Here is a 26,896-nt window from a genome sequence, read left to right as displayed (position 1 = left end):
GCCTCTGCCTGGCTTCATGAGGAGGTTCCCCCAGGGCAGGGCAGAGAGAGTGGGATTCAGTTCTGTACCCACTTGATCTGTCTCAGAAATGGAGTGGGGGCAGACCGGCAGTCTGCCCCGAGGCCCCTTCCTCCTACTTGCACGCAGATCCCTGAAGTCATCCTAGTCAGGAAGCTGTCCCCGAGGAGTCGCACTCCTGTTGTCCCCTAGCTCACTGGCCAGCGCCTGCTCCTCACCAAGTCTCATTCTTCTGTTGCTGGGACAGCAGCTGCCGCTGCTCTATGTGGCTGCAAGGGACACTCTGTGCTTCATCACTGCTCAGAGTATGTGAACAAATCCAGTCCCTAGCCAAATCCGAATTTTCATAAAGCAGCTTTGCTGAAAACAGTAAGCCTATGGATACAAGTGTCTGGGCCTAAGAGAACTGTGGCCACAGATTTGGTTGAGGCAGTTAACAAGCAAAAAATCCAACCTGAGGCTGCCTCAGGTAGGCTCAACTGTTGACTGGGTTGGGCACTTCCAGGCCCTCCCAGGCCTCTGCTGCCTAGAATAGCGCTAGAAGAAAAGTAACTGATAAAGCCGGACCCAAGTGTGAGGCCGCATAATCAGAGACCAGAGCTCCCCTAGTGGCCAGGCGGGTGCTGGCAGCCCTGTTCCAGCTGCCCTGCTAACCTGTAGGTTGAGTGGAGGGAAGCGGTCAGGGAGGTGGGTGCTGTGTGCTTCCACATCCGCCCACGCTGCCCACGCTGCATGGACCACCTGGCAGTCCTCTCAGATCTGCCGCTATTTTCATGCATGATTCTTTAACCAGCCTTGCTGCCCAGTGTTATTTCCTTGCTTCTCCGTCCAAGCAGAACACAATTACTGCCCATCTGCTGCTACTCTTGTCACCTCCTGTCACTTCCTTGAAGCCATGACATCTACTCCTATCCCATTAGAGTAAGTTTAAAGTAGACAGAATGAGTTTGTCCTCCCCAGGGCTGCCCATTAGGGGAGGTGCCAACTTCCTACCATCACTCCTGTCGCCTGTGATTAATTCATTCAATATTTACTAAGCCATGCCCATGCTAAGCACTGGAAAACAGAGATGTATTATCACCTCTCTGACGCAGACTGGCAACTGCAATACGTACTGCTGTGGCCCCCTAACCCCGGATTCAATGTCCTAGCATCGTTGAGGACCTTAGAGATCAAATCCCTTTTACAACTTCCCCAACAAGTGGTAGTCCAGACTGTTTGAACTCCTCCAGCTATGAGCCCAAGACAGCTGCTGACTCCTGCTACCACTTCCCTGCCATATCCTCAGGAACTGTGACCAATCACGTACCTCTCACTAGTGATGCCTCAGGGAACCTTCTGGGGAGAGACTTGAATACCCATTAGACCAGCAGTTCTTAAAATGTGGTTGGCCCTCCGGCCCCTAGAGGTTCCCAAGAGCCTTTCAGGGGTCCATAAGGTCAAGATTATTTTCATAATAATACTAAGACATTATTTTCCTTTTTCACAGTGTCAACATCTGCACTGATGGTGCAAGAACATTGGTGGGTAAACTGCCTTAGTACAAATCAAGGCAGTAGCCCAAACTGTACTACAAGTAGTCATTGTAGTCTTCACCACCATGCACTAGCAATTTAAGAAATAAGTGCTGTCTTCTTACTTAAGAATGTCCTTGATGAGGCGGTAAAAAAATATTAATTTTATTAAATCTTAGTCCTTTGGTAACAAGTCTTTTCAATATTCTGTGTGATGAACTGGGAAGTATGCATAGAGCACTTCTGCTGCATACCGAAGTATGGTGGTGTCTCAAGGAAAGCACCTAGACAATTCTTTGAGTTGTGAGCTGAACTAGCTGCTTTTTTCATGGAGCACCACATTTACCTGCAGGAATGACTGACAGACAAACCATGGTTATCAGACCTGGGTATCTGGGAGATCTTTTCTCGAAAAACAAAACAAAAAACCAGAGTGTGTCACTTCAGGGAAAAACCTGACGGTACTTGTTGCCAATGATACAATTCAAGCTTTCAAGTGAAAACTAGAATTTTAGAAAACTTGTTTCTGCCATGAGCTTTACAGCTTCCCCACACTTAAACTTGTCTGTTGAAACCATCATGATTTTTTAAATAATATATAGTGAAATGTATTGACATTTGAAACATCTGCATAGCTCAGTGAATCATTTTCCAAATGACCAATGCTTGATGTTACAAAATTATCCCTGGGTAAAAGATCCAACCAAAGTGCAATACAGACTAATTGGTTACAATGAAACATTGTACAAAAAGGTTATTGATATGGTTTCAGGTTCCTCATTGCAACTAACCCTTAAGAGCATACCATCTGTCAAGTGTTGATATAGCATCAAAGAAGAATATCCAGGATCACCCAAAAAGGCTACAAATACCAATGACCCTCGAACAACATGGGTTTGAACAGCACTAGTCCACTTATATGTGGACTAGTTTACTACAGTACTACGTGATCTGCGGTTGGTTGAATCCAGGGTTGCAGAATCATGAATACGGAGGAACCGAGCATACAGAGGGTTAAGTTACGGATTTTCAACTTCACAGACCCCTGTCTTGTTCAAGGGTCAGCTATATACTATTCTCTTTTCCAACTACGTATCTGTGTGAAACTAGATTCTCTTCCTATACAGTACTTTAAACAACCAACACATAGCAACAGATAGAAAGCTCAAGTAGATTTTGAGAATCCAGTTGTCCTCTATTAAGCCAGATATTAAAGAGATTTGCAAAAATGTAAAATAACTGCCATGCTCTCACTAGTTTGGGGAGGTGAATATAGTTATTTTTCATTAAAAGTATGTTAACATGGTAATGTGTAATGGGTTTGTTTCTGTTACTTTTAATGAATTAATAAATATTGAAATTTTTTCTTAGTTTCCATTTTAATATGGTAAGTATCGATAGATATAACCCACTCCAACAAAAGCTTTTTGGATCTTCAAACGCCACTCTCAATTTTTAAGAGTGTATGAGGTTCTAAGATGAAAAAGTTTGAGAATTGGCCCACTAGACCATGAGTTCCCCTAGATCCACATAGTATCTTTGTGAATTCTGAACCTGGTGCACAAAAAATTCACCCAGCAAATGTTTACCAAGTGTCAACTCTATGCCTGATGCTATGCTACACTGGGGATTCAGAATTGAAAAAGACAGTCCCTGTTCTGGAGACCAGTGAAGGAGGCAAACAGGTACAAGGACAGTTATAACAGGGACTATGAGAATGTCAGTCAGGAGCCTTCACCAAAAACATGCACCTGTTAGGTGGAGAGGGTGGTCAGGACAAGTGGCTAGGGAAGGCTTCCCAGAAAAGCTGCCACTTGGTCTGTCTTTACAGCCACCAGGAATCAGGCAAGGGAAGAGCATTTTAGGGAGAGAGAACAGAATGCATAAAAGGTGGAAGCTTCAAGAAAAGTATGGTGATTTCCAGCTCCTGCACTTAGCTCAGTATGAATGCTGCACAGAAGTACAAGTCTGTGTACTGGGGGTGAGGTTGGAAATGAAAGGAGGTAGAGCTAGAGAAGTGGGCAGGAGCCAAAACAAAGGGCCTTATATACCATATTAAGAGATGTGGATTTTTCCCATCAAAAGAGGGAGGGCGAAGGGAGGGGTTTTGGAGTATTTCAGGGTCCTACTTGCACCAACTTTAAAAAAAGACTTTTGTGTAACAATGTCGAGGAGAGCTGGGGAACCAGGAGTAAGACCACAACAGACACAGGGAGGAGGTAATATAAGGAGCTGCCCAAGGCAACCCCAGAGACTTCTGAGGAGGAACCTCATTTGTAGGAAGTAGAACCTACAGGATTAAGTGGATGATGTGGGAAGTGAGGGACAGGGGAGCTCTTGATTACCCGCCAGGGGTCTGGCACTGGCTACAGGGTGGATGGAAGCGACTCTCAAGAGTTTGGGGAAACAAGGAGACGGAGTGAACACCGCGAGATCAGTTTTGTTCCATGTGTAGCAGCAGTCGCCTAAGCAGATCTAAATACATTTCAGAGCCCCTCCCTCCCCGCCCCCACCTCGCCCGGCCCGGGACCCAGGGTTCCCACGGTTCCCGCGCCGCCAGCAAAAGCCAGGCCTCCCGCCCCTCTGCCCCTGGGGAGCAAGGCTTCCTCCGCCTGGTCTCCCCTTTCCCCCCTTCCAAGGCAGCTCTCCACTTCCTCTCCCCCCACCCCACCCCGAGAAAAACGAAAACAGCCTGGCGCCCGCCCGTGCCTCTGATTTCCCGACCCTAGGCCCCGGCTCCCGGAGCTCTTTCTGGCGGCCTCGGTCCGAGGGGACACCTCACCCCCAGCTCCTGACGCCCAGCAGCTCAGTAACTCTTACCCTCGACCCTGCCTTCCTCGCCCCAGCCCGGCCCCGCCTCCCCACGGGAAACATCCCAAAAAAGGGCAGAAAAGAAATTTCAGCGTAAAGCTGGCTCACAAGGGAAGAGAGGAGAGTCCGCCGGGAGAAGGGGAGGAGAAGGGAGGGCGCGCGGGGAAGTTAGGCGAGCGCGGGGGTGGGTGGGGGTGAGTGGAGGGGCGGTGGAGCCGGTGGAGCCCGGAGGGGGGCAAGGAAGGGACGCAGAGGGACGCGTCCCGGGAGGGGATGGACTCGGGGGAGGGGAGCGCGCCGCGTCCTGCCCGGCAGAAGCCGCGTGGAAAATATGCGGGGCACGTGGGGGTGGGGCAGGCGGGGCACGGAGCTGGGTTCCGAGGCCCAGAGACCATGGAGGAGGGGCCCTGGCTCCAGAGGCAGGGGCTGGAAGGGGGTGGAAGGGGGAAGAGAGGTCAGGCCCGCCCTCGGGGGCAGCCAGCAGGGCCTCGCCCCGCACTCTGGGCTCCCCTCCTGACTCAGTTTCCCCAAGTCCCTAGAGAGACTCTCCGCTATCACTGCCACGTCGGTAACGCAAACCCAGAGTCTGGGACTCAGGGTAAACTGAGGCACTCGAAAGGCGGAGGAGCCCCGCCTTCCAAGAGACATTTAATCCGAGGGGATTTACATGAAACTTCTAAATTAAGTGCAGCGGCTGCTGCAGCTGAGGGGGGGGACACTCCGGTCCTTGCGCCCGGGCAGCTGCTGTGAGCTCAAACCCCGAAATAGCCCCAGGGCCCCCAGCCGCAGCTGCCACTGGGCCGGGCTGTCACTCAGAAGAAGCGCGGAGCCCCCAGCCCCAGGGTCCCCTCTCCTCTGCAACGCTACGGTTTTTTCTTTCGGCAGACTCTCCATCTACTTTCCCTTCCGACGGCCGGGGGGAGGGGGGTGGGAGGGGGGGAAGGGAGGCGGCGAGGCGGAGCCCCGAGGGGGCGGTCCCGAGGGGGTGGGCGCAGGGGGTGGCCGCGCCCCCCGACCCTGCAGTGCTTCTGCCCCTACAAGGTTTGGGCTGCGGTGGGGGAGGGTCCTGGCCCCCGGCTCCGCCCGGTCCCTCCCCGCCTTTTAGGCGCCCGCGCGGCTGGGACATCCCAGTCCCGGTTGGTCCTCCTCGCCCGCCACCCGTGCGACCATTCGCGCAGCCAGCCCAGTCAGCCCGGTCCACCACACAGCCCGCCGGCCGGCCGGTCTCCCACCGCAACCATGGACGCCATCAAGAAGAAGATGCAGATGCTAAAGCTGGACAAGGAGAATGCCATCGACCGCGCTGAGCAGGCCGAGGCCGACAAGAAGCAAGCTGAGGACCGCTGCAAGCAGGTGGGGGCCCCCGGCCCGGCGCAACCCCCGCCGCCACCCCACGATGAGGGTGGGGTAGGCCCTGCCCGGTGCCCCCTCAGCCTCTGGCCTGAGGTCCAAGGCTCTCTACTGTCCAGTGTGAGGGCTGCTGGGCCTTCACAGTACCCCCCAGGGCCCTAGCCAGAGCCACGCTTCATCTCACCCACCATAGCCTGGGGAGCCCGGGTCCCCCCCTTTCCACTCCTGCCCTTGCAGAGCCATGATGGCCCTTGCTCCTTGGGGTTGGAAGCTCTCTCTCCACTCCTGCCAGGTCCCTACGACACCCCTGGCTGCACTGTCCCTCCTCTGCTATCCCTCTTCCTCCCTGACAGCCTCTACGTATCTCTTGGTACCCCCTCACACGCACCCCTGCCTCCTTCCTGGGCCTGGGCCTGGCTGACTGAGGCCTTTCTCTCCCAGCTGGAGGAGGAGCAGCAGGCCCTCCAGAAGAAGCTGAAAGGGACGGAGGACGAGGTGGAAAAGTATTCTGAATCAGTGAAGGATGCCCAGGAGAAACTGGAGCAGGCTGAGAAGAAAGCCACCGATGTGAGTGTGGACCTGGGGGACGGTGGGAGAGTTAGTGCGCTGGGAGGGGTGCCAGACATGGGGATGGAGGGGACCTTCAGCACCAGGACAGAAACCGTTTCCTCGCAGGAACCCAGGCTAGGGCAAAAGCTGGCACAAATAATCCAAGACAGTGGGTAAATCAAAACCACTTCCCACTTCCCCCAGAGGACACAGTGTTGTAATTCCGTTTGGTTCCAGTTCTTAGCGTGTACAGTGACCAAGCAATGAGTCACCGTGGGGGTGGGTGGTACAAGAATTTACCATCCATCTCAACTAATCCTCCAGCTGAAAATGGAGAGGAGCCTGCAGCTACCTTTTTGGGGTGCGGGTTGTGGCTGTAGGCGCCGTTGGGCAGGGGGAGGGGAGAGGAGTTCAAAGAGGGGCCCTGACTTGACCTACAGCCCCAGGGGGCCATTAGAAATTCCCTGGCCTTGACTTCTGGCTCCAGCGGCCCTGCTATGCACTAGAGCGCCAGCTCAGGTTCTGTCGGTCCCTCACTTACCCTCATTAAGCTCTCGGCCTCGAGACCATGGCAGGCCACGGGGCAGAGGGACAGAGCCACAAACGCCACGGCAGCCACCTTGGCAAGTTCCGCTCACTCGGAGATTTCTCTGCCCACCCCCCACCCCTAACCAGACTTCTCCACCTCCTGCCATTCCCAAACCACCGCCCCCGCCCCCGAGGTAGGAGAACGGCCATCAGACTTTGGACATGGTACTTTCTCTGCCTCATGCTCCCCGTTTTCCTTCCACCCAGGATTAAGTTTAAGATGAGCCTGCGGTTGGGTGGATGGGGGGATTCACATACGCACGGTCTGAACATCCGAGATCAGAGATGACATTACTGTTCGTATCGACCATTATCCTTGTTCCCCATCCCCCCTAGCCCCAAGGTTGGTTTCTCTGACCTCCAGCCTTAGGTTTTGGTTCTTCACCAGACCTGGCACTTGGGAGGGAACTGACCTGCAGCTGCTAGTGAAGACGACCCTGGGCATCTGACACTCTATAAATAACTGAGGCCCAGTGCAGCTGGAGTAAGGACTGGAAACCCAAGGAGCTAGGTGGGGGCTGGAGGGAGGAGGGGAAGACAGGGACAGAGCTGGGGAAGCAGGGCAGCAGCACCAGTAGAAGATAGGAAACGGTGCCCAAACATTGTGTGACCGTGAACACAGCACTTAACTTACACGGTGCCTCAGTTTCTCCTTTCTCTCTTGCTTCTCATTTGTGCAGTGGGGATGACACTGCCTGTCCTGCGGTTAGAGGGCAGCATCCGTAACTGGGAAGAACTTGAGAAGCAGAAAATGGCAGAAGTCATTCCTGTGATGCGGGCCCCAGGACTTCCCAGATTCTCCAAAGTCATTTGTCACCCCACTACCATGAAGAGTTTCCCTTTTACAGAGTCTCATCTCTCTCTAGAATAGACCTCCAGTATCCCCCAGAGTCATTCTTCCCAACCCCAGTGCTGTCCCAGAATCCTTCCACACTGAGTCATATGGCCCTGTGCCCAGGATGGGCTCTTGTCACTCTAGGTGGCCTTCAGCACCTGGAGGATAAGCTGCAACTACTTTCTATATATGGTGTTGTTTCCCCTGCCCTACACTATCACTCATGACCTGCTTTCTACTCCCTCTACCCCCAGTGCTGCCACCCATCTCTTCCCTCTCACTCTCTTCTTCCCCTACACTGGTCCTTTCTCCTTTCCAATCCTAAATCTCGGGGTTTCTGTGTTTTGTCCTTGAGGGAGAGACAAGGGATAACCTAACGTTTATGGGGTGTGGACTCTGCAGGCACATATTCAAGTGCTTTCTGCATATTATTTTACTATTTCCCAAGATTGCTTATCATCAGAATCCCTTGGAAGCTTTAAAAAAAAAAAAAAAGATGGAAAGATTTCCAAGCCCCTGCCCTGGAGATCTCAGTTCAGTGGCTCCAGCATGGAGCTAGAGAACCTGGTATTTTTTATACACCTCCCAGACGATCCTGTTATTAATCCAGTATTAGAAGCACTGCATTATCTCAGAACAGCCTACAAAGTAGGAACTGCTATTGTCAACTCCAATTTAAAAAGGAGGAAACTGAGGCTTAGAGAGACTAAATAAGTTACCCAAGGTCACACAAGTAGCTCAAAGACAACAGTGTCACTCAGAGCTGACGCTCTTAACACCAAGTTGCACTACTTCTCTCATTTTCCTTTATTGGGGCCCTTCTTGCTCTGTCCTCTCTTTCTCAAGGTATCGTCTGTTTCTGTGCACGTTCTCCAAAACCACCATGATTTTGCCTCTGTACTGCAGGATCGGTGGCTGCAGGGTCAGTGTGATCTGCCACTCACACTGCCCTTGCACCGACCCCACTTGCCTTGGGCATTGGCAGGGAGCCCCTTGGTACAGCCTAGGGAGTCCTAAATAGGCCTGGCTTGCCTCCATAGCCTCCCGCTAGGAGTCTGCCTGGCAGCAACTGACATCACAGAGCTTGATTCTGTGATTGGCGGTTTTTAGCAGCACTGCAGTCTGGTTGGCCTGATTCTTCCCCACCCCTTGCTTGGGCCAGGCTCTGCTGAGGAGGAGTCAGGGCTGCCTCAGACCTGGTCCCAGCAGTTGGAGGGCTCTCAGGAGGGATGGAGGGATTTGTGTGCAGATAACCATTGGAGATTATGCACCGTGCTAGAAGAGGCCCTGTAGCAGGGGAGTGGAGCTTGTCCAGGAGGGCATGTTTTAGGCTGGAGCACAGAGTCTGCACAGAAGATGGTTGGTTTGGGGGAAAAAAAAATAGGTTGAAAGTCTGGAGGCCAGGAAGCCTAGGTTCATTCTGACAAGAATCTTAACCATCCTCTGAAGCCTCTCTGATCCTCAAGGCAGACAAAGCCTTTCTGACCTCTGACCTTTGACTCACAGGCTGAGGCAGATGTGGCCTCCCTGAACCGCCGCATTCAGCTGGTAGAGGAGGAGTTGGACCGGGCGCAGGAGCGCCTGGCTACAGCCCTGCAAAAGCTGGAGGAGGCTGAGAAGGCAGCTGATGAGAGTGAGAGGTGGGCAGGGGGGTCCTCAGAGGGTGGACCAGGGAGGGGGCTGGGAGCCTGTCTCTGCTGGTCCTAACCCGACCCCTACCCCTCTGCCTGCCTCTCAGAGGAATGAAGGTCATCGAAAACCGAGCTATGAAGGATGAGGAAAAGATGGAGCTGCAGGAGATGCAGCTGAAGGAGGCCAAGCACATCGCTGAAGATTCAGACCGCAAATATGAGGAGGTGACAGCCCTGCCCCACTTCCTTCTCACTCCCAAGTCCCAAACACCCCCGGTCATTCACCATGGATCCCCTCCTCCTCGCTTCCCCATCCCCACAGGTGGCCAGGAAGCTAGTGATCCTGGAAGGAGAGCTGGAGCGCTCAGAAGAGAGAGCTGAGGTGGCTGAGAGGTAAGGACACCGCAGGGTGGCAAGTGAAACTCGGCTTGAGCCCATGGCTCTGGGGCAGTCTGCACAGTGGGGAGGCAGTTTCCCAGGCGTGGGACCACAGGGACAGGTCCTGCCTCTGACCCCTACCTGCTGCCCCCAGCCGAGCCAGGCAGCTGGAGGAGGAACTGCGAACCATGGACCAGGCCCTCAAGTCCCTGACGGCCTCAGAGGAGGAGGTAGTCACCTCTCTGGACCTTTCTGGGCAATGGCACCTTCTCTAGGCTCACCTTCCCCTCCATCTCAGGCTGCTCTCTCTCACCTGCTGGGGGTCGGGAAGGGCCTGGGGCTCCTAAACTCTGCCTGCTGTCACTCTCACAACTTTGCTCTTCTCTTCTCTCCTCCACCCCTCCCCCACTGTGCCATCTCCGCTGTCTCCCCCACTGTGCCCTCACACCCCACCCTGCCACACACCCCCTGCAGTAAATGTGGGGACCTAGAGGAGGAGCTGAAAATTGTTACCAACAACTTGAAATCCCTGGAAGCCCAAGCGGACAAGGTAGAGGGGGGTAGAGGGGCAGTGAGGATGGGGTCCTTCAGGGGAGGGAGGCGATGGGCCCAGGCAGGGCAGGGCCGGATGTTTGATGGAGACAAAATCAGGAGTAGCCTGTGGGGCTCCGTGGAGAAATGAAGGACTTGTGGAGGCGATGAACTGATGGCATGTGTCTGTCCCTAAAAGTATTCCAGCAAAGAAGATAAATATGAAGAGGAGATCAAAGTGCTGGAGGAGAAGCTAAAGGAGGTGAGAGTCCTTCCAGTCCAAACCCCCCTCAAGCCCCCCAGTACCCGCCACAGACCTCCTGTGGCAGGGGATTTGGGGACAGGGATGGAAGAGAAGGTTGATAGTGTCTGGGAGGGCCTAAGCTCTTGTCATTTTCCCCATCTTGCCTTTATGCCCAGGCTGAGACCCGAGCGGAGTTTGCCGAAAGGTCGGTGGCAAAGTTGGAGAAAACCATTGACGACCTGGAAGGTAAAAGGGATATTCCTCTGTACCCCTGAACCTTTGAAAATAGGTCCATACTCCCCATGACTTATCTTCCCATCCCATGATACTTGCCAGTGGTAAATTAGGGTTGGACCACCTAGGACTCCACGGACTCTGGCGGTCTGTGCCTCCCATCCAAGTAGATGTAGCCCCGTCAACTCCAGTGCTTCTCAAACTTGAGCGAGCATAAAAAGTCCCCTCAGAGTTTTTAAAACACAGATTCCTGGGTCCTCCTCTGAAGTGACTGCTGACTTTGGGCTGAATCTGTGTCTAACAAGCTCCCTGGTAACGCTGATGGCTGCTGGTCCTCACACCACACTGAGTAGCACTGATCTAGACAATTCTGTTTCTAAGTGCAGCACCTTCTTCATTAAATAGAGAGCTATTTGGTTTAATATCTAGGTTTTCATGATAATATTAATGGAAAATACTTTTTGAAGCTAGATTTGGTGAAAACAAACATCCAGGCATTTGCTAGTCTGTAGCTACTTCTCACTGTTACCGACAACGCTGTGCCTAAAACTGTCTTTCCTTTTTACTTCACTTTCATAACTCCCTCTTCTCTTGCGTCCAGCCTTCTCAGGCAAGCCTCAGTTTTCTCTCCAACTTTAGGACTTTAGAACTTTCTGGCTTGAGCGCCCTCCCCTTGAAGCAAGCACTCCTGCTTATGCAAAGGACTGTGCCCCCAGGCCCCTGGGGGAAGCAGGAGCTCCTGGGGGGAAGCACCAGTTTGGGGTACAGAGAAGAGCAAAAGACATAGGGGTACAGAGAGGGGAGGAGGGGGCCCTGACAGCTGTCCAGCCTGTTCTCTGGCCTGTCTCTCTCACTCCATCTTCGTCCACCTCTCTCTGATTCTTGTTCTCTCTTTCCATTACCCTCTCTCCTTCCATTCCTCTTTCCCTCCATTCCCTCTCCCCACACTCCCACCTGGCCCCCCTCCCCTGGACCCCCCAGACGAAGTCTATGCACAGAAGATGAAGTACAAGGCCATCAGCGAGGAGCTGGACAACGCACTCAACGACATCACCTCCCTCTGAGCCTCTCACCAGTGTGGCCCGTGGGCCCTTCTCTCTTCTCCTTTCCATTCTCTGTATGGGGAGGGGGGCAAGCAGGAGGAGCAGAAATTGCCAACATTGCACAGCCAGGCTGGACGCAGCCTAGGAGAGCCCCCGTCACAGCTGCTGCCCACCCTGGCATTTGCTTCATCCTTCTATATCCATCCACTCCTTCCTCTACCCGCCAGCCTCTCCCGCTCTCTGCTGCTTAATAAACTCAACTTGGTCTCCACGCTGTTTTCCTGCCCTCCAGAGAGCACTTCCATCACCCCCACAGAGCACTGGTTCACTGCTGAGACCCTGGCTCCTACGGGCACCCCTGATCTTGTGACCCCCCTCCCCTACTGAGCTCACCCACAAAACACTGTGGCCCACACCGGAACCCCCTCTGCATGACTCTCACTGCTGCATGTGGGCACGTATGACCACGTCAGTCAACCACGGGCCCTCTGGTGCCTCTGAGACACACGCCCTTCTACAGACCCAGGCATGTCACTGCCCTTGGAGCGTTCAAGCTGTGATTCCAGGATCTAAAAGAATGACTGGAAGGGAAGTGGAATGGTGAGGTGCAGGGGAGGGGCGAGAAGGTTGTGAATGGTCTGGGATGAAGTTTGGAAAGACACTGGATGGCAGCACCATGGGGCTTTCGCTGCAGGTCTGTTTTCTGCCTCGAGTCTGTCTGTCTGTCTGTCTGACACTCCCTTTCCTGGCTCAGTCTTTGTCTTTCCTCCTGCTTCCAACTCTCTTCAACCTTTTAAAGAAGGAGGGTAAATTAGTTTATGACTCAGGCCTTCCCATCCCACCTCCATGGCCCCGAAGCCTTGAGTGAGGCGTCCCTGTCTGCCTTGTTCAGTCCATCCATTTGTCCCACCTACAGGGTCCTCAGATCCCTGAATGTTTGGGTCTTCCTGTGTCTCCAACCCACTCCGTGTCTATTTGTCACATCCCCTGTCCATGCCTCCCCATGTTTCTCCCCGCCCCACCTCACGGGTTGCTTCCCCTCACAGAGACCTTGGCCAGTGCCAAGGAGGAGAACGTGGAGATCCACCAGACCCTCGACCAGACCCTGCTGGAGCTCAACAACCTGTGAGGGCTGGCCCTGCCCCCAGCCAGGCTACAGTTGCCACCGAATAAAACTGATGTCACCAGCATCACGGGGCCCTTTAAGCCTTTCTTGGGTGTTGGGGATGGTGGTGGTGGTTTTCCAAAGTGGAGAAGGTGGGGAGGATGCCTCAGGGGAAGAGTGGAGTTGGAAGGACCCCTGAGTGAGCCAGAGGGGTGGGACACTGGGCCTACTGAGGAGGGGTTGTGAACAGGCTGTGTGAAGCAGAGAAGCCTGGCAGGGCTGGGGGGACATCTGGCCCTTACTCCCCACAGAGCAAAGGAGCTGCTGTCAGCCGCACTGCCCCATTCCAGCAAGCGGCTGGGCCGGACGGCACGACTGGAAGGCAAAACTGCAAAGCTACATAGGTTTTACTTGAGCAGGGTGAAAACCCAAAAGCCTCAGTGTGATTTTAAGCCTAGAGACCAAGCCTGCCCACACACACACAGTCATTCCAGCAATATCGGTCGTTTCTCCCTGCTTCCTGATAACATCTACATGAGGCAGAATCATGTCCCCCCGCCAAAGATGTCCATACCCTAATCCTGTGAAATGTTACCTTACATGGGAAGGGGACTTTAGTTAAGCTAAGGATTTTGAGTTGGGGGGGTTATTCTAGGTTAACTGGGTAGGCCCAACATAATCACAAGGGTCCTTATAAGAGGGTGGCAAGAAGGTTAAAAGCAGTTGTAGGAGATGTGACAATGGAAGCAAGAGATTGGAGCGATGCAAGGAAGGGGCCACAAGCCAAGGAATGCTTGGCTTCTAGAAGCTGAAAAAGGCAAGAAAATATCCTCTCCTCAGGAGTGTCCAGAAGGAACCAGCCCTGCCAACACCTTGACTTTAGCCCATAAGATTCATTTTGAACATCTGACCTCTAGAACTCTTAAGAGAATAAATTTCCGTTACCACTGTTTGTGGTAATTTGTTACAGCAGCAATAGGAAATGAATACACCATCCTGTTGATTTGGGGAACAAGGATATGCCTTCCACAGATTTTATTAGAAATATTTATTTAAAAAAAATATCTTTGGAGGTTTAAAAGGAAGTAGTGTAATGGGCAGGACAAAGTCTCCAGCTCCCCCTCAGATTCCTCTGGCCAGCTTCTCTGCACGTTCTCCAAGTTGCAGGCCTCTAGGCAACAGTCTCCGTGACCTCTGCCGGGTGGTAGCTGACACTTCCTTTGGTCCCACTTGGGTGTCTACACAACAGGGAACCCTAATCAGAAATCTCACCAAGGATGAGCTCATTTGCATGCAATTTGCATGAAGCTGTTCTGGACTCCACTTGGGGAGCAGGGGCTGAGCCTAAGGGAGAGGGTTAGTAAAATACCTTTGCTGCCTTCTCATTTGCACAAGGAAGGCGATGCCGGTAACAGCAAAGAGAAGGCCAAAAACCAGGGCCAGGATGTCTCCTGGAGGGAGGAGGAGAGAGACTGCCTCAGGGAGTGAAGAGGAGTCTGTGGGTTCTCTCAGAGCCTCTTCCACCTGTCCCCCACCCCTGCCCCAAGTTCTCCAGCTGCCCCCAGCATCTCCGAATCCAGCAGAGGCCAGCAAAGGGATGGGGGTGGATACACAAGGAGGGGTAAGATAAGCACTTTTTTCCTCTCTAAAAACAAAATGAAAGAGGTTGTTTGGGAAGGAGGATGCAAGGAGATTTCTGGAGCTTCATTCTGACCAACTCTTGCACTGGGGACAACAGGGGAAGCCCCCTGCCTTGATTTGACACTATCCTATTGGGGTTGGAGTGTGTTCTGCAGAAATGGAGAGGTAGCAGTGGTGGTCCTGACTAGCCCCTGAGGCTGAGCGGCACCAAGGGATGCCCCCAGCCTCAGGAACTAGAGGAGGGGCACAGACTCACCAGCAGCGAGACAGGAATTCAGGTGGACTGAGGAGAAAAAGGAGACATTAGAGCCAGGGGTTGTGATCACCAGTGACAGACAAATGAGGACACATGGGGAGGATGAGGGACCTGTGGCTGGGGGCAGGGGGCATGACATCAGTAGACAAAAAGCTGCACCTGGCTCAACGGTCCCAGGGCTGCTGTCCACTCCAGCAGGGAAGGAGGCCTCAATTATTCGCCCATTCAAAGGCTGTGTAGCTCGGAAGTTCAGCTGTAGCTGAGAGTCATCAGGTCCCCACAGGGAGTCAGAGAGGGTGTGGAGCTAGGGAGGTCAGCAGACAGTGGGGGTGGGCTCATGACACAGAAGCAAAAGGGTCACAGGCTTACAGCCAGCGCCTCAGGAACCCACTGTCCACGTCCCCCTCATCCCCCACACGGCCGCTTCATCTCTTTATGCCGCCTCTTTCTCACCTCCACCTACAACCCTTTCCCCCTCATCCCCTCTGTCACCACCACACCCCAGCCCCACCTGCTTAGCGCTCAGCTTTACTGTCTGGTTGAACACAGTCCAGATGACTCCCTGGGCACAGGGGGGTGTGGTGAGAGACCCCTCATATCGGAAGTAGAGGCTGAGGTCAGAGGGCAGCAGTGCAGATACATCCAGTCCTGGGACCCAAGTCTCAGAGTCTGTGGAGAGGACCTGTGCTGGAGTCCCACATAGATTGACCCCCCCGCCATACACACAACAAAGCTTTGGGGTACAGGAATACATTTTTATCTCCCAGAAGCCAAGCTGACTCAACTCCATGAAACCACTTCTTCACTAGGTGTATCCCTTCCCATAACTCAGCACAACAAGACATGACTCAGAAGAAAGTAAAAGGCTTTGGGGCTCACAGAGTGAGAGAATTGCTCCCCTGGCCCTCCCTCTGAGTCTTCACTCTTACTTTGCACACTGTGATAACATGCTGGAATGCAGATTTAAGCCCAGAGTAAATCAAAAGAGAAAATGAGTTGAATAACTTGTAAATAAATACCTATAACTTTAAAAACAGACACAAAACTCAAAAAACACAGTTCTTTCTAGTTTAGCAAAACTGAAGGTCCAGTTGGGCAAGTGAGGTTTAAAATGACCTAGAGTGACTGAGAAGGAAAGAAAGATTTCCAACAAAAGTATTTACAAATTTAAAATATTTGATGCTTATGAAGGAGTAATAGACAGCTCTCAGAAAAATTTTAGCTCTCCAGACTCAACCCCTTAAGTTCCAAACACTATTTTTTTGGTCTTATTTGGTTTTTGTCTTATCTTAGTTTCTGTTTGGTTTTTAAACATAAAGCCTGTGGCCAGCAGTTTGCCTTTGCCTGTTTGCCTGTGTTCGGCTTCATAGTTATTATCAAGGTCACAGTAGGCCAGTTCACATTTCAACCCCTCTCTGTGGGAGGGAGCCCTTCTCCATCCTCAGACCTGAGGCTCCCCAAGGGCGGTTCTTTATGAACAAGGGTATCAAGGGTAGTTGCCAAACCAACAAACTGACCTTCCTCGGCGATTTCTCCCAAATGTGACAGCAACTGCTCGTAGGCGCTGTTTTCTTCGGGGCCTTCCTAGGAGATGATAGTGCAAGATGGATTCATACATGTATTTAGGGTCATGGCTGGAGGCCTGAAGGTGAGGTGGGTTCCCATAGTCCTCCCCCAGTTCCCAGCTCTGAGAATGCTGGGGGAACACAATATTTCATGTGTTATTACTCAAGGTCGATATACTCCTACTTTGCAAACTGACATAACTAGGCAGACTAGTTTTCAATGGCAAACTGGAGGAAGAGGAGGATGGTGGGTCACTTTACCAGGATACAAGGTTCTCAATGATGGGCTCTACTTACTTTTCCAATCTCACTCATCATTAACTCCACACACATTCTGTGTCCCCACCACAGAAAACCCCAATAACCTTTGTATTCATGTTACCTCTGCATTCACCTTAATAATTCATGTGTTTGAGATTTGGAGCCAGGACATGCTATTTCCAAGGTGCTTCTCTGAACTTTGTGCTGTGAGGCTGGCTTTAATGAGTCAGGGAGGGAGTGAGCCTAACAGGGAGGGAGTGAGCCTAACAGGTGTTTCACCATCCACAGGTGTCTCACCATCCCTCCAACCTACTGGCCTCCTCTAATCATTGTGTATGTACTCTTAATCAGTACAGGTCCAAAGAGGTCACTAAATGCTTCTCTAGACAATATTGCATTTCGCAAAGGGGAAATTATGGGTTATGAGAGTATTAGAGAAATGACTCTTCCTGATGTCCATTCTACTGCATCTGCCATTCCCCAAATGGGCCATATTCTGAGTCTTTACATGTACTGTTCGCTCTGCATGGAATAACTCCTTTTCTTTCCCACTAGTGAAGGCTTCAAGTTTCACCTCCTCTGTGAGGCCTTCCCTGACTACCTTGTTGACTCTGCATCCTGTGTATATGTCTATCCTGTCAGCCTCCCTCAATGGCTGTGGGGAGACAAGGATCCACAGTTTCGGAATCTTTTGTTGGGGCCCAGCTCACAGTGGGTGTTAATGAAAGAACTAATGAGTAAATGAAGATGATAGCCAGGTGCGGGGTGGGGTCTCTGGGGCAAGCTACTCTGAGCCCGAGGGCTGGGGAAGCAGGGGTGGGGGGCGTCCAGGGCTGGTACCTGCAGAAAGGCGGCCAGCACGGCCAAGCCCCCCGGGCGCCCCAAGGCCTCGTCAACTTTGGCAAATGCCGTGCTGAGGTGAACCACATGGATCTGGAGAGGACACGGTAGGAGTGGGCGAGATCCCCTACCCCGCGCCCCACTTCGACCCTCCGCGGACAGCTGCGCGCTCACCTCGGCAGGGAAACGGTGACCGCCAACCGTGTGCTCCGAGCCCGGGCGACCCGCAGCCCCCCAGTGCAGATGCAACTGCAGGGCCCGGTACTCCTGCCCGGGACCCAGGGCCATCTCCAGCCCGGGAGGCAGACTCAACTGCACTGCGTGGTGAGAGGCAGGTGAGCCGAGCCCGCCCCTCCCTCCGGAGAGCGCGAGCCTAACTCCCAGGCACAGTCCCTCATCCCCAGATAGCCTCCGCCCCTTCCCCGAGGCTCCGCCCCGAGACCGCCTCACCGGTGTGGCCATTGTTGCGCAGGCGCAGTTCTGGTTCTGGCGGGAGCTCAAAGCCAAGGAGTTCCAGGGGTCGCAGGGCTGGGCAAAACGCGGTGAGCTCTGGACGGATATCTACCGGGGATTGAAAACGGCCAGCGCAGGCGGGGGACACCTGGGGCCATGGCGGAGCGCCTGGAGTGGGAGAGTATGTACAGGAAGTTTGATGACAAGATCAGGAACTTTTAGGGAAGCTGAGTAGAAAAAGTGATGGGGTCGAGTCAGGAGGCATCCGAACGGGAGATAGAAATAAGGGATGTGGAGGGAGAGAGGCAGCGGGTGGTGTCAGGGACTGGCAGACGTGGATGCGAGGGAAGAGGGCGCGGGGTGCGGGCATCAGCAGAGCTGGGTGCCCAGATTGGGTCTGTGCAGGGGGTGGGTGTCTCACCTCCATAACGCCAGTGACTGTGGTCATCCCCTGCATAAATGAGAAGAATGAAGAGGCTGATCTTTGAGCCCAGTCCCTCCCCAGCGGCCAAAAGGAGGTGGGTCTCCTTCACTAGCAGAGGTTCACAAACTCAGATGTCTTAAGAAGCGTAGCAGGTAACAGAAATGCCTGAAGCAGGCCAGGTGTAAAGCACTATAGATGGCAGCCAAATAAAACGCCACAGCTTGATGGGCCACACAAAGATCCTACTGGCCCCGGAGATACCAGTTCGCGACCACTGTCTTAGGGTCTGTAAAATGGGTGGAGGCCTCAGTTCCCAGGCCCAAATCAGTAGACCTTTTTCTCCCTTACTCATCCCTCCTCCCCACTCATCCTGTTCCCTTTCTGGTCTCCAGCTCGTTTTCCAGTTCCTGGCTTGAGAGTCAAGATACCAGGTTCCCCTACCTGCTGTTTCCTTTGTCCTAGGTCTCAGTTTCCTCATCTGTAGACTGAAGATGAGGTGATTTCTACAAGCCCTTCCTGCTGTTCCTCTGGTACACCCCCATCCTTCCTCTTCTCTCCCCTCATACTCTTACTTCTCTCCACCTTTGTTTTCTCTCCACATTCCTATTTTTCTCCTCTCCAGCCTCCCCTTTTCTTCTTTCCCATCTCTTCCTGCTTACCTCTCTCCATCTGTGCCCCTTTTTGTCTCCCCATCTAGCTCTGAAAGGGGGTAAAGGGCTAGTGGCATGGGAGCCCCTGGGGTTGGGAAAAACTACCGTCAGAGTACAGGCTCCTCTCCTTCCCTGAATAATCCCTACCTGGGTTGAGTTTAATGAGGGGAAGCATCAACCTCCTGGAGCCTAGATTTGCAGAGCTGATGACCACTTACCTTTTTTGTCTCTGTGGGCATTATTCTGGGGGCCTTGAGTATCCCTGGGAGTCTCAACAGTAGGTAGATCCTCTAACTTCAGAGAATCCTCTTCTCCTGCTTCAGTCTTCATTCCAGGTGGATCCAACTCTCCAGGTGGGTCCTCCTCTCCAGGTATATCCTCTTCACTGGGCAGGTCCTCCTCACCCAGTGGATCGTCTTCCCCAGATGAATCTCCTCCTGTGGTGGGAGCCTCCTGCATCCTGAGCAGGCTCTGGGGATGGGCAGGCACCAGGAGGAGCAGTAACAGCAGCAATTGCACAGCGGGGCCTGGGGCAGGGGCCGGGATCAACAGAGGGAGCCAGGGGCTGGGGCACAGGGAAGCCATGCGGCTGACTGTGGGGTGTCCCGGGACACGGTGTGTACGGGCTGTACGTGCATCAGAAACAGGAGCTGGATGGGGGAGGAGCAAGCCTAGAGGGGAGCAGACTGGCTCACAGAAGGCCCTTTTGTAGAGATGGAGCCAAAGCCCTGCAGGTCTGTCTGGCCCTGTGCCCCCTCCCTGATAGCAAAGTGGGCATGGGGTGGAGTGAGCGGCAGGTATGTGCGCAGGCAGAAGGTTATCAGGGTCATGGGCTCAGCCTGGAACCCAAGGCACCACCTGGCACTATACAGGTTCTCCCTGGCACTGCCCGGCTGCTCGCCAGCCAACCTCAGCTAACCCTGGCCTGCTTCCCAGTCCCAGGCAGCTGGGGCCCCCACGTCCTCTGACTGAGAGGGGAAGCAGCCCATATATACACCCCTGGCCCAGCCAGGGAGCAGGTGAAGGGGTAGGGCAAGCTGCTGGGGGAGTCTGGGGGTGGGAGGGTGGATGGATGGGTAGGTGGGAGGCGAATTTGAGAATGAATGGAAAACTGTATATATTTATGAGAGAGTCTGATAGGTTTAAACTGAACGTATTATTCATCATATTACACCTTTGCTCAAAAACCTTCATTGGCTTTCCACACTCTACCCAAGTATCTTCTATCTGCCCATCTTCTCCCTCTAGTTGACTTCCAAGTCCCTTCAAAATCTTACCAAAGAGACTTTTCCATCTTTTCTCCTACTACTCTCCCTCATACCCTAGCCAAATTAAACTATTCATTTTTTACCCAAACCTTTGACCACCTTTGTTCATTTAGTTCTCACTGCTGGGAATGCCTTTCACTCTTCTCTTTATTTAGCATCTACCGTATGTCAGGCACTGGGCTAATGGACTAGATGTATGGAAATGAATAAGACACAGTCCCTGTCCTGAGGAGCTTGCTCTCTTGTGAGTGAGGGCAAAAATTATCATAATATTTGGGGGAGAGAGATGAATTCTGCCTCAGAAAGTAATACAGAAGTAGGCAAAATTTGATCAGGGCTTAAAGAAGTAGCAGTTCAATTGGTTTAAAAAAAAATGGGGAAAATGGCATTCTGGGCAAAAGGGAGGCACCAAATATTTTGAGCAGAAGAATGACAGAATCCAAATCTCATTCTAGGTTATGTTGAAGGGTAGTGTGGAGCACAGATTGGAGGGGGAAAGTGGGTGCAAGGAGATGAATAGTGAGAGGACCCCAACAATGGGCTGGGATTCCCAGTCTGCCTATTCACTTAACATTTGGTAAGCTTCCTCCAGTCCTCCAGGCACTGTTCTAGACCCTAGGGATGCAGCATTGAACTGGAGAACAGCCTCTGCTGTTCTACAGCTCACATTCTAATAAGGCCCCTATGGCTTCAACAAACCAGAAGAGAGTAAGGCCATCTTAGGAGATTCTTATCTGGGGCTAACATTCAGTAGGTACATACACCAGTATGGTTGTATAGGTTAATTAAATATATTGAAATATTTATAATCTGGTTTGTAACTAGCCCCTAACTCCAGGGTGCTCCTGCTACCCCACTCCTCCCTAGGGACTGTCCTGACCTTATGAACTCACTAAAGAAGTAATGCTTGACACAGCAGGGGCTCCAGGACACCACTTGAATGCCCCAACCAGTTTCCACTCTGATAGGTCAGTACTTGTGCACGAATGCACCCACTAACATGTTAAACAGTTTTACTATCTCCTCTGTCTAAATCCCTTCTATTATTCAAGACTCAGCTCATACAACCACTATGGAGAACAGTATGGAGGTTCCTTAGAAAACTAAAAATAGAACTACTATATGATCCAGCAATCCCACTCCTGGGCATATATCTGGAGAAAACCATAATTTGAAAAGATACATGCACCCCAATGTTCACTGCAGCACTATTTACAATAGCCAAGACATGGAAGCAACCTAAATGTCCATCGACAGAGGAATGGATAAAGAAGATGTGGTCCATATATACAGTGGAATATTACTCAGCCATTAAAAAGGAATGAAATAATGCCATTTGCAGCAACGTGGATAGACCTAGAGATTATCATAGTAAGTGAAGTAAGTCAGACGGAGAAAGACAAATATCATATGATATCACTTATATGTGGAATTAAAAAAAAATGATACTAACGAACTTATTTACAAAACAGAAACAGACTCACAGACTAGAAAACAAATTTACGGTTACAAAGGGGAAGGTGAACGTGAGGGGTAAATTAGGAGTTTGGGATTAACCTATACACACTACTATATATAAAATAGATAACCAACAAGGACCTACTATATAGCACAGGGAAATCTACTCAATATTCTGTAATACCCTATATGGGAAAAGAATCTGAAAAAGAATGGATATATGTATATGTATAACTGAGTCACTTTGCTGTACCCCTGAAACTAACACAACATTGTAACTCAACTATACTCCAATATAAAATAAAAATTAAATAGTAAGAAAAAAAAAGACCAGCTCCAAGGCCATCTCTTCTAGGAGGTCTTGCTTGACCAACTCTACACCACAGGAAGAGATTTCTGGTGCCTCTGAACCACCACAGTTCTTTGCCCTCACTAAAAACCTTGTCTAGCATCCAATTCATATTAAGGTGATTTATGACATTATATCTGCTTTAATAGCCTTGAGGTCCATAAGGGCAGGGTCCAGTATTTGATTGATTGAGTCTGTCTTTTGTTCAGTAGTCTTTTATTATTGATCATTTTTCTCTCTGCAGATCACCGAGACAGGGCTTGAGAAAAACCAAACTAAAAGCCTTCCCTGCCCTCAGGGAGCCCATTGTCAATGGCCTGTGTGTGTCAAACCACAATTGTTCCAGGAGCAGGACATCACATTTCTACAGCACCCCAAACTGTCTGCCTTGTCAGAGTGACTGTCATACTGTATGCCAAAACTTGTATGGCTGAACAAGCAGTCTTCTTAGGAGGTAGTCAGCCTAACGATCTAGGTTGCCATTTCTGGAGCTAAATTAAGAGCCATCCATGGCAATCTGATCCAGTGTGCACTCCTGATGGTCAGCTCATTGTCTTGGTCAGCTGTGTTGTCAGAACCTTGGTTGGACCCAGACACATGGAAAGTACATGGTACTATCTAAATTGGTTGGGCCTGGACAAGACAGAATGTGGTAACGACTAATCTAGTTGAGGTGGAGGAGGTCATGGGAAGCATGGAGGACAGAAACACCATGCTAACTGAAGTCTGGAGTCTGTATGTCTAGAACTTTCTCCAAAACCAATCTTAGTTTTATTTCATATTCCCTCTTTCCAAACGTTTTGAATGTTTCCACATTTTTCCTTTTTAGATCTCCATCAGGGTCTCCTTGTACAATTCTCCTTGGCACTTCTATGTGTCCACATGTCTCCCCTCCATCTCCGCTGCTTTTTCTCAGTATTTCAGAGTCCAGATTGCATCTAGGTACAGCTCTCTCTGTGTTACAGCTCCCTAATTTCCCAAGTGCCATTCTCCATTGTACTGTCTCTTTCTCGAGCTCTCTGTCTCTGTGTGTGACTGTGTCTCTGGTCTGGGTGGGGAATGTGGACTCTGACCCAAGATCGTGCTTTTGCAACTGGGAGTCTGCCAAACCCTAAAACAGGTTTGAGCTCCCAGAGTTTTGTTTCCTGAGTCTCCCCAGGTTGGGACAGAGTGTACTCAGGACTGATTGACTAGGACACCCCCCTCCCCCCACCCCAGGCTAACACACGACCTCTCTGTGGTTGTTTAAGGCCAAGTTTTTGGTCATTAGGGTCTGTGTCTTAAGACATTGAGGGCCATGTCTCTGCTTATCCCAGGGCTGCAGAGGAGGGAGCTATTTGCTGGTGAAGTAGGAGGAAAAAGAGCCTCCTACTCCCCAGACATGGATTGGAAGCAAAGACAAATCACAGCCCTTCTGGGGCCCTGGGGACTTACCTGTAGTTCTGGCCCAGCTCACCATCAGTATTATTTTCCTAGGACTGCTGTAACAAATTAACACAAACTGGGTGGCATAAAACAACAGAGATTTATTCTTTCACAGTTCTGGAGGCTAGAAGTCTGAAATTAAGGTGTTGGCAGGGCCCTGTTCCTTCTGAAGGCTCTAAGGCCTCTTCTAGCTTCTGGTGGCTCCAGGCATTCCTTGGCTTGTGGCTGCATCACTTCAGTCTCTGCTTCTGACTTCACATGGCCTTCTCTTGTCCTTATGTCTTCTACTGGATGTCTCTTATAGGAACACTTATCACTGGATTTAGGGCCCACCAGGATAATCCAGGATGATCTTAAGATTCTTAATTTAACTACATCTGCAAAGACCCTTTTTCCAAATAAGGTCACATTCACAGGTCCTAGGGGTTAGGACATGGACACATCTTTATGGGGGCCACCATTTAGCCCACTACACCATCAGCCACTTTGGAACTGAAATGGGTGCACGGGATGAGAAGGAATGAGCTTGTGTTGGGGACCCTCATGGCTTCTGCCCATATCCCTCTTCATGTCCTTTGTAGGCAGTTTCATCTACTCCCATGGCTTCTATGCTTGATGACAGCCAAGTATCCCCAGGTTGGACTCTCCCCCATGTCAGATCTATAACCACCTGCCAAATGGATATCCCCACTTGGATGTCCCACAAGTATCTCAAATTCAACAGGCCTCTAGCGGAATTTATTTGTCCCCAAACCTCTTCCATACTCCACCAAGTGGTCTGAGCCAGAAACCTGGTGCCATCTTTCATCTCTTCCTTCACGTCTGACATTAAGTCATCAAGCACTATGGATTCTACCTTCTAAACTTTTCATCCTCATTTTTCATCCTAGTCCACACTTCCATCACCTCTTACCTGGGTAACTGCACCTGCCTCCTAATGGGTCTTGATGAGTCCAGCTAGCCAGGGTGATCTCTCTAAAATGCACATATAATCTCACTCCCTATTTAAGACCCTTGACTGTTTCCCATTGCCCTTAGGATAAAGTCCATAGTACTACTTGACATGGCCTTCAGAAGGCTGCAATTGCCCTGTTCTCCTTGATGGGTTTGCAACCTAGGTGGGTCCAGTCAGAGTGAAGCTCTCTGTCTCAAGTATCTGATAACTGACGGAACTCACTTTCACTTTGTCCAGACATGGATAAGGAAACACACAGCCTCTGGAACTGTGGGCAGCCACCTTGTAACCCCAATGGAAGCCAGCCTTAAGATGAAGATAAAACCATGGAAGGCAGAGTGGAATGGTAGAAAGCACTCCTTGGTGATTTGACTGAGCTGCTGGATTAAGCTAACCCAAGTCCCCCCCCCCCACCCCCACCCCATATCTGGACTTTTCAGTTGCATGAGCCGATAAATTATCTTATTGTTTAGCCACTTTGATTTACGATTACTTGTGACACAGTCTTACTGATATAAATTCCCTCTATGGCTTGGCCTGTGTCTACCTCTCCAGTCTCCTTTCTCATCACACTTTTCCTTTGCAATCTGTGCTCTAGTCTTACTAAACTTCTAGCAGTTCCTTGAATGCACTGCATGCGTGTGCATGTGTGTTTTATCTCCAAGCCTTTGTCCATGCTATTTGTCTCTCTGTCCACCGCACCCACATTGCCGGCCCTGCCTAGCCAGGTTATGTTTTGTTTATCCTCCTGGCATCCTTCAGTTCACATGTCCCTTCCTCTGAGAAGCCTCCCTGACTCCTAGGCTAGGGTCAGTCCCTTCACTCCTGCATGCATAGAAGCCTGTATTTCCTTTGTAACGTGTATCTCACTTTATGGTGACTCCTTACCATGTGTGTCATGCTGGATTAAAAGCATTCATAAGGGCAGGGGTCACATTTCTCTTGTCCCCCATTTCATCTCCGTGCCTAGCATAAGACCTGGTGAGTGAGAGGCATTTAATTTTTGTAGAATGACTGGTAATTATTGTTCAAAGCATCCCTAGGGCTTCTCCAGCAGCCAGTGAGTTGAAAGCAGAGGTTGAGGGTAATTAAAGGACAGAGAAAAAAAAATTTTTTTTTGGCTGAGCTACGGGGATTGAGGGATCTTAGTTCCCTGACCAGGGACTGAACCTGGGCCCCCAGCAGTGAAAGCACCGAGTCCTAACCACTGGACTGCCAGGGACTTCCACCCCTCCCCCAAATTTTTTTTAATTTTTTAAATTTATTTTTTTAAATTTATTTATTTATTTATGGCTGCGTTGGGTCTTTGCTGCTGTGCGCGGGCTTTCTCTAATCGCATTGAGCGGGGGCTACTCTTCGCTGCGATACGAGGGCTTCTTATTGCGGTGGCTTCTCTTGTTGTGGAACACAGGCTCTAGGTGCACAGGCTTCAGTAGTTGTGGCTCGCGGGCTCTAAAGCACAGGCTCAGTAGTTGTGGCACATGGGCTTAGTTGCTCCACGGCATGTGGGATCTTCCCAGACCAGGGCTCGAACCCATGTCCCCTGCATTGGCAGGCGGATTCTTAACCGTCTTCCCTGGCCCCTCTTTCCTTTGGCTTTAGGGGAGAGGGGCGGGCAGAGTATGGTGTGCCTGACTTGCTCTGTGGGACCCTTGGTCCCCAGGGAATGAGTTGTCTCTGAGTGTCCTCACTGTGTCTTACTCAGCTCTGCCCTCTTCTTCCTCAAAGCTGAGTGATTTCCCAACCTGAGCTCACAGCAGGCTCTATTCCCCTCTCCTCTTCCATCCACCTAGAGCACATTCACACACTGGCAGGATGCCCAAACACACCCATCACTGACTGCGCCCTGGGAGTGTGCTCTGTTCCCATTACCTGGGCTCATGGTGATACCAATTATCATGAGATTATCTGCCCCCTTCCACCCTTGAGCTCTTAGTTTGGACTGTCCCACATTCACCTGAGACAGTGTAACCAGTCCTCCACCTATGTGGTATCACCAGTTCCTGTGACCCATCCAAGGTACAGTCTGACCCAAACTCTCTCTTGCCTCCATCGAGCCCTTCAAGTTTTTCCCTGATTAAGTCCAGCATTTCTCCATCCTCAGAATACTTAGAATGTCAGAGAGCTAGAGGCGACCTCAGAATCCTGACAATACCCTGGCTCTTGGCTTCGGGCCCAGATTCTTAAGAGTCCTCAGTGGTAGGAATAGGGTCTAAAGTTTCTAACATTTTGCTTTTTAATAGCACTTTTTTTTCTAATTACAAAGTAATGCATGCATGCTCAAGCAGAAAACTTGGGAAAAGCAGAAAAGTATAAGGGAATTTAAAAAATCACCCTATTTATCCCATTTACCCCCTCAGTGGTCCAGTGCCTGGAACAGATTAGGTGCTTAATAAATATTTGTTGAATGAATTATCTTTGATCCCATCACCCAGAGATAAAAGCCACAATCACCTTTTGATTGTTTATCCTTCCAGTCATGGATATGTTATCCTACCTAAATAAGATCATATTGTACAC

The 26,896-nt window shown here is 51.1% G+C and overlaps 2 protein-coding genes across 7 annotated transcripts; one reads left to right on the top strand and one right to left on the bottom strand.

Moving 5' to 3' along the window:
* The first annotated feature begins 5,436 nt into the window (after nt 1–5,436).
* Nucleotides 5,437–12,916, top strand: TPM2 (tropomyosin 2). 4 transcript variants are annotated; one of them, XM_007196969.3, is made up of 9 exons: nt 5,437–5,696; nt 6,135–6,260; nt 9,172–9,305; nt 9,404–9,521; nt 9,619–9,689; nt 10,149–10,224; nt 10,405–10,467; nt 10,626–10,695; nt 12,773–12,916. In XM_007196969.3, the coding sequence occupies exons 1-9, from the start codon at nt 5,583–5,585 to the stop codon at nt 12,853–12,855; spliced, it is 855 nt and encodes a 284-aa protein (XP_007197031.1). In that variant the 5' UTR covers nt 5,437–5,582; the 3' UTR covers nt 12,856–12,916. The 4 variants fall into 4 exon arrangements, with proteins under 4 accessions (XP_007197031.1, XP_007197030.1, XP_007197033.1 ...); XM_007196968.3 differs by lacking the exon at nt 12,773–12,916 and adding an exon at nt 11,665–11,997; XM_007196971.3 differs by lacking the exon at nt 10,149–10,224 and adding an exon at nt 9,829–9,904 and having other exon boundaries at nt 5,445–5,696.
* Nucleotides 12,917–13,857: 941 nt separating this feature from the next.
* CA9 (carbonic anhydrase 9) lies at nt 13,858–24,678 on the bottom strand. 3 transcript variants are annotated; one of them, XM_057548801.1, is made up of 12 exons: nt 23,431–24,678; nt 19,140–19,392; nt 18,269–18,298; nt 17,845–18,015; nt 17,569–17,711; nt 17,395–17,487; nt 16,246–16,312; nt 15,240–15,397; nt 14,888–15,032; nt 14,729–14,755; nt 14,201–14,282; nt 13,858–14,069 (listed from the first exon to the last, which is right to left on the bottom strand). In XM_057548801.1, the coding sequence occupies exons 2-12, from the start codon at nt 19,378–19,380 to the stop codon at nt 14,003–14,005; spliced, it is 1,224 nt and encodes a 407-aa protein (XP_057404784.1). In that variant the 5' UTR covers nt 19,381–19,392; nt 23,431–24,678; the 3' UTR covers nt 13,858–14,002. The 3 variants fall into 3 exon arrangements, with proteins under 3 accessions (XP_057404784.1, XP_007197028.1, XP_007197029.1); XM_007196966.2 differs by lacking the exon at nt 23,431–24,678 and having other exon boundaries at nt 19,140–23,194; XM_007196967.2 differs by lacking the exons at nt 17,395–17,487; nt 23,431–24,678 and having other exon boundaries at nt 19,140–23,194.
* Between the last annotated feature and the right edge of the window lie 2,218 nt (nt 24,679–26,896).

The sequence above is a fragment of the Balaenoptera acutorostrata genome, chromosome 6, assembly GCF_949987535.1.
Source record: "Balaenoptera acutorostrata chromosome 6, mBalAcu1.1, whole genome shotgun sequence".
Taxonomy (NCBI): domain Eukaryota; kingdom Metazoa; phylum Chordata; class Mammalia; order Artiodactyla; family Balaenopteridae; genus Balaenoptera; species Balaenoptera acutorostrata.
Note: the sequence above shows the minus strand (reverse complement) of the source record. Positions and strands in the feature narration are given on the sequence as shown.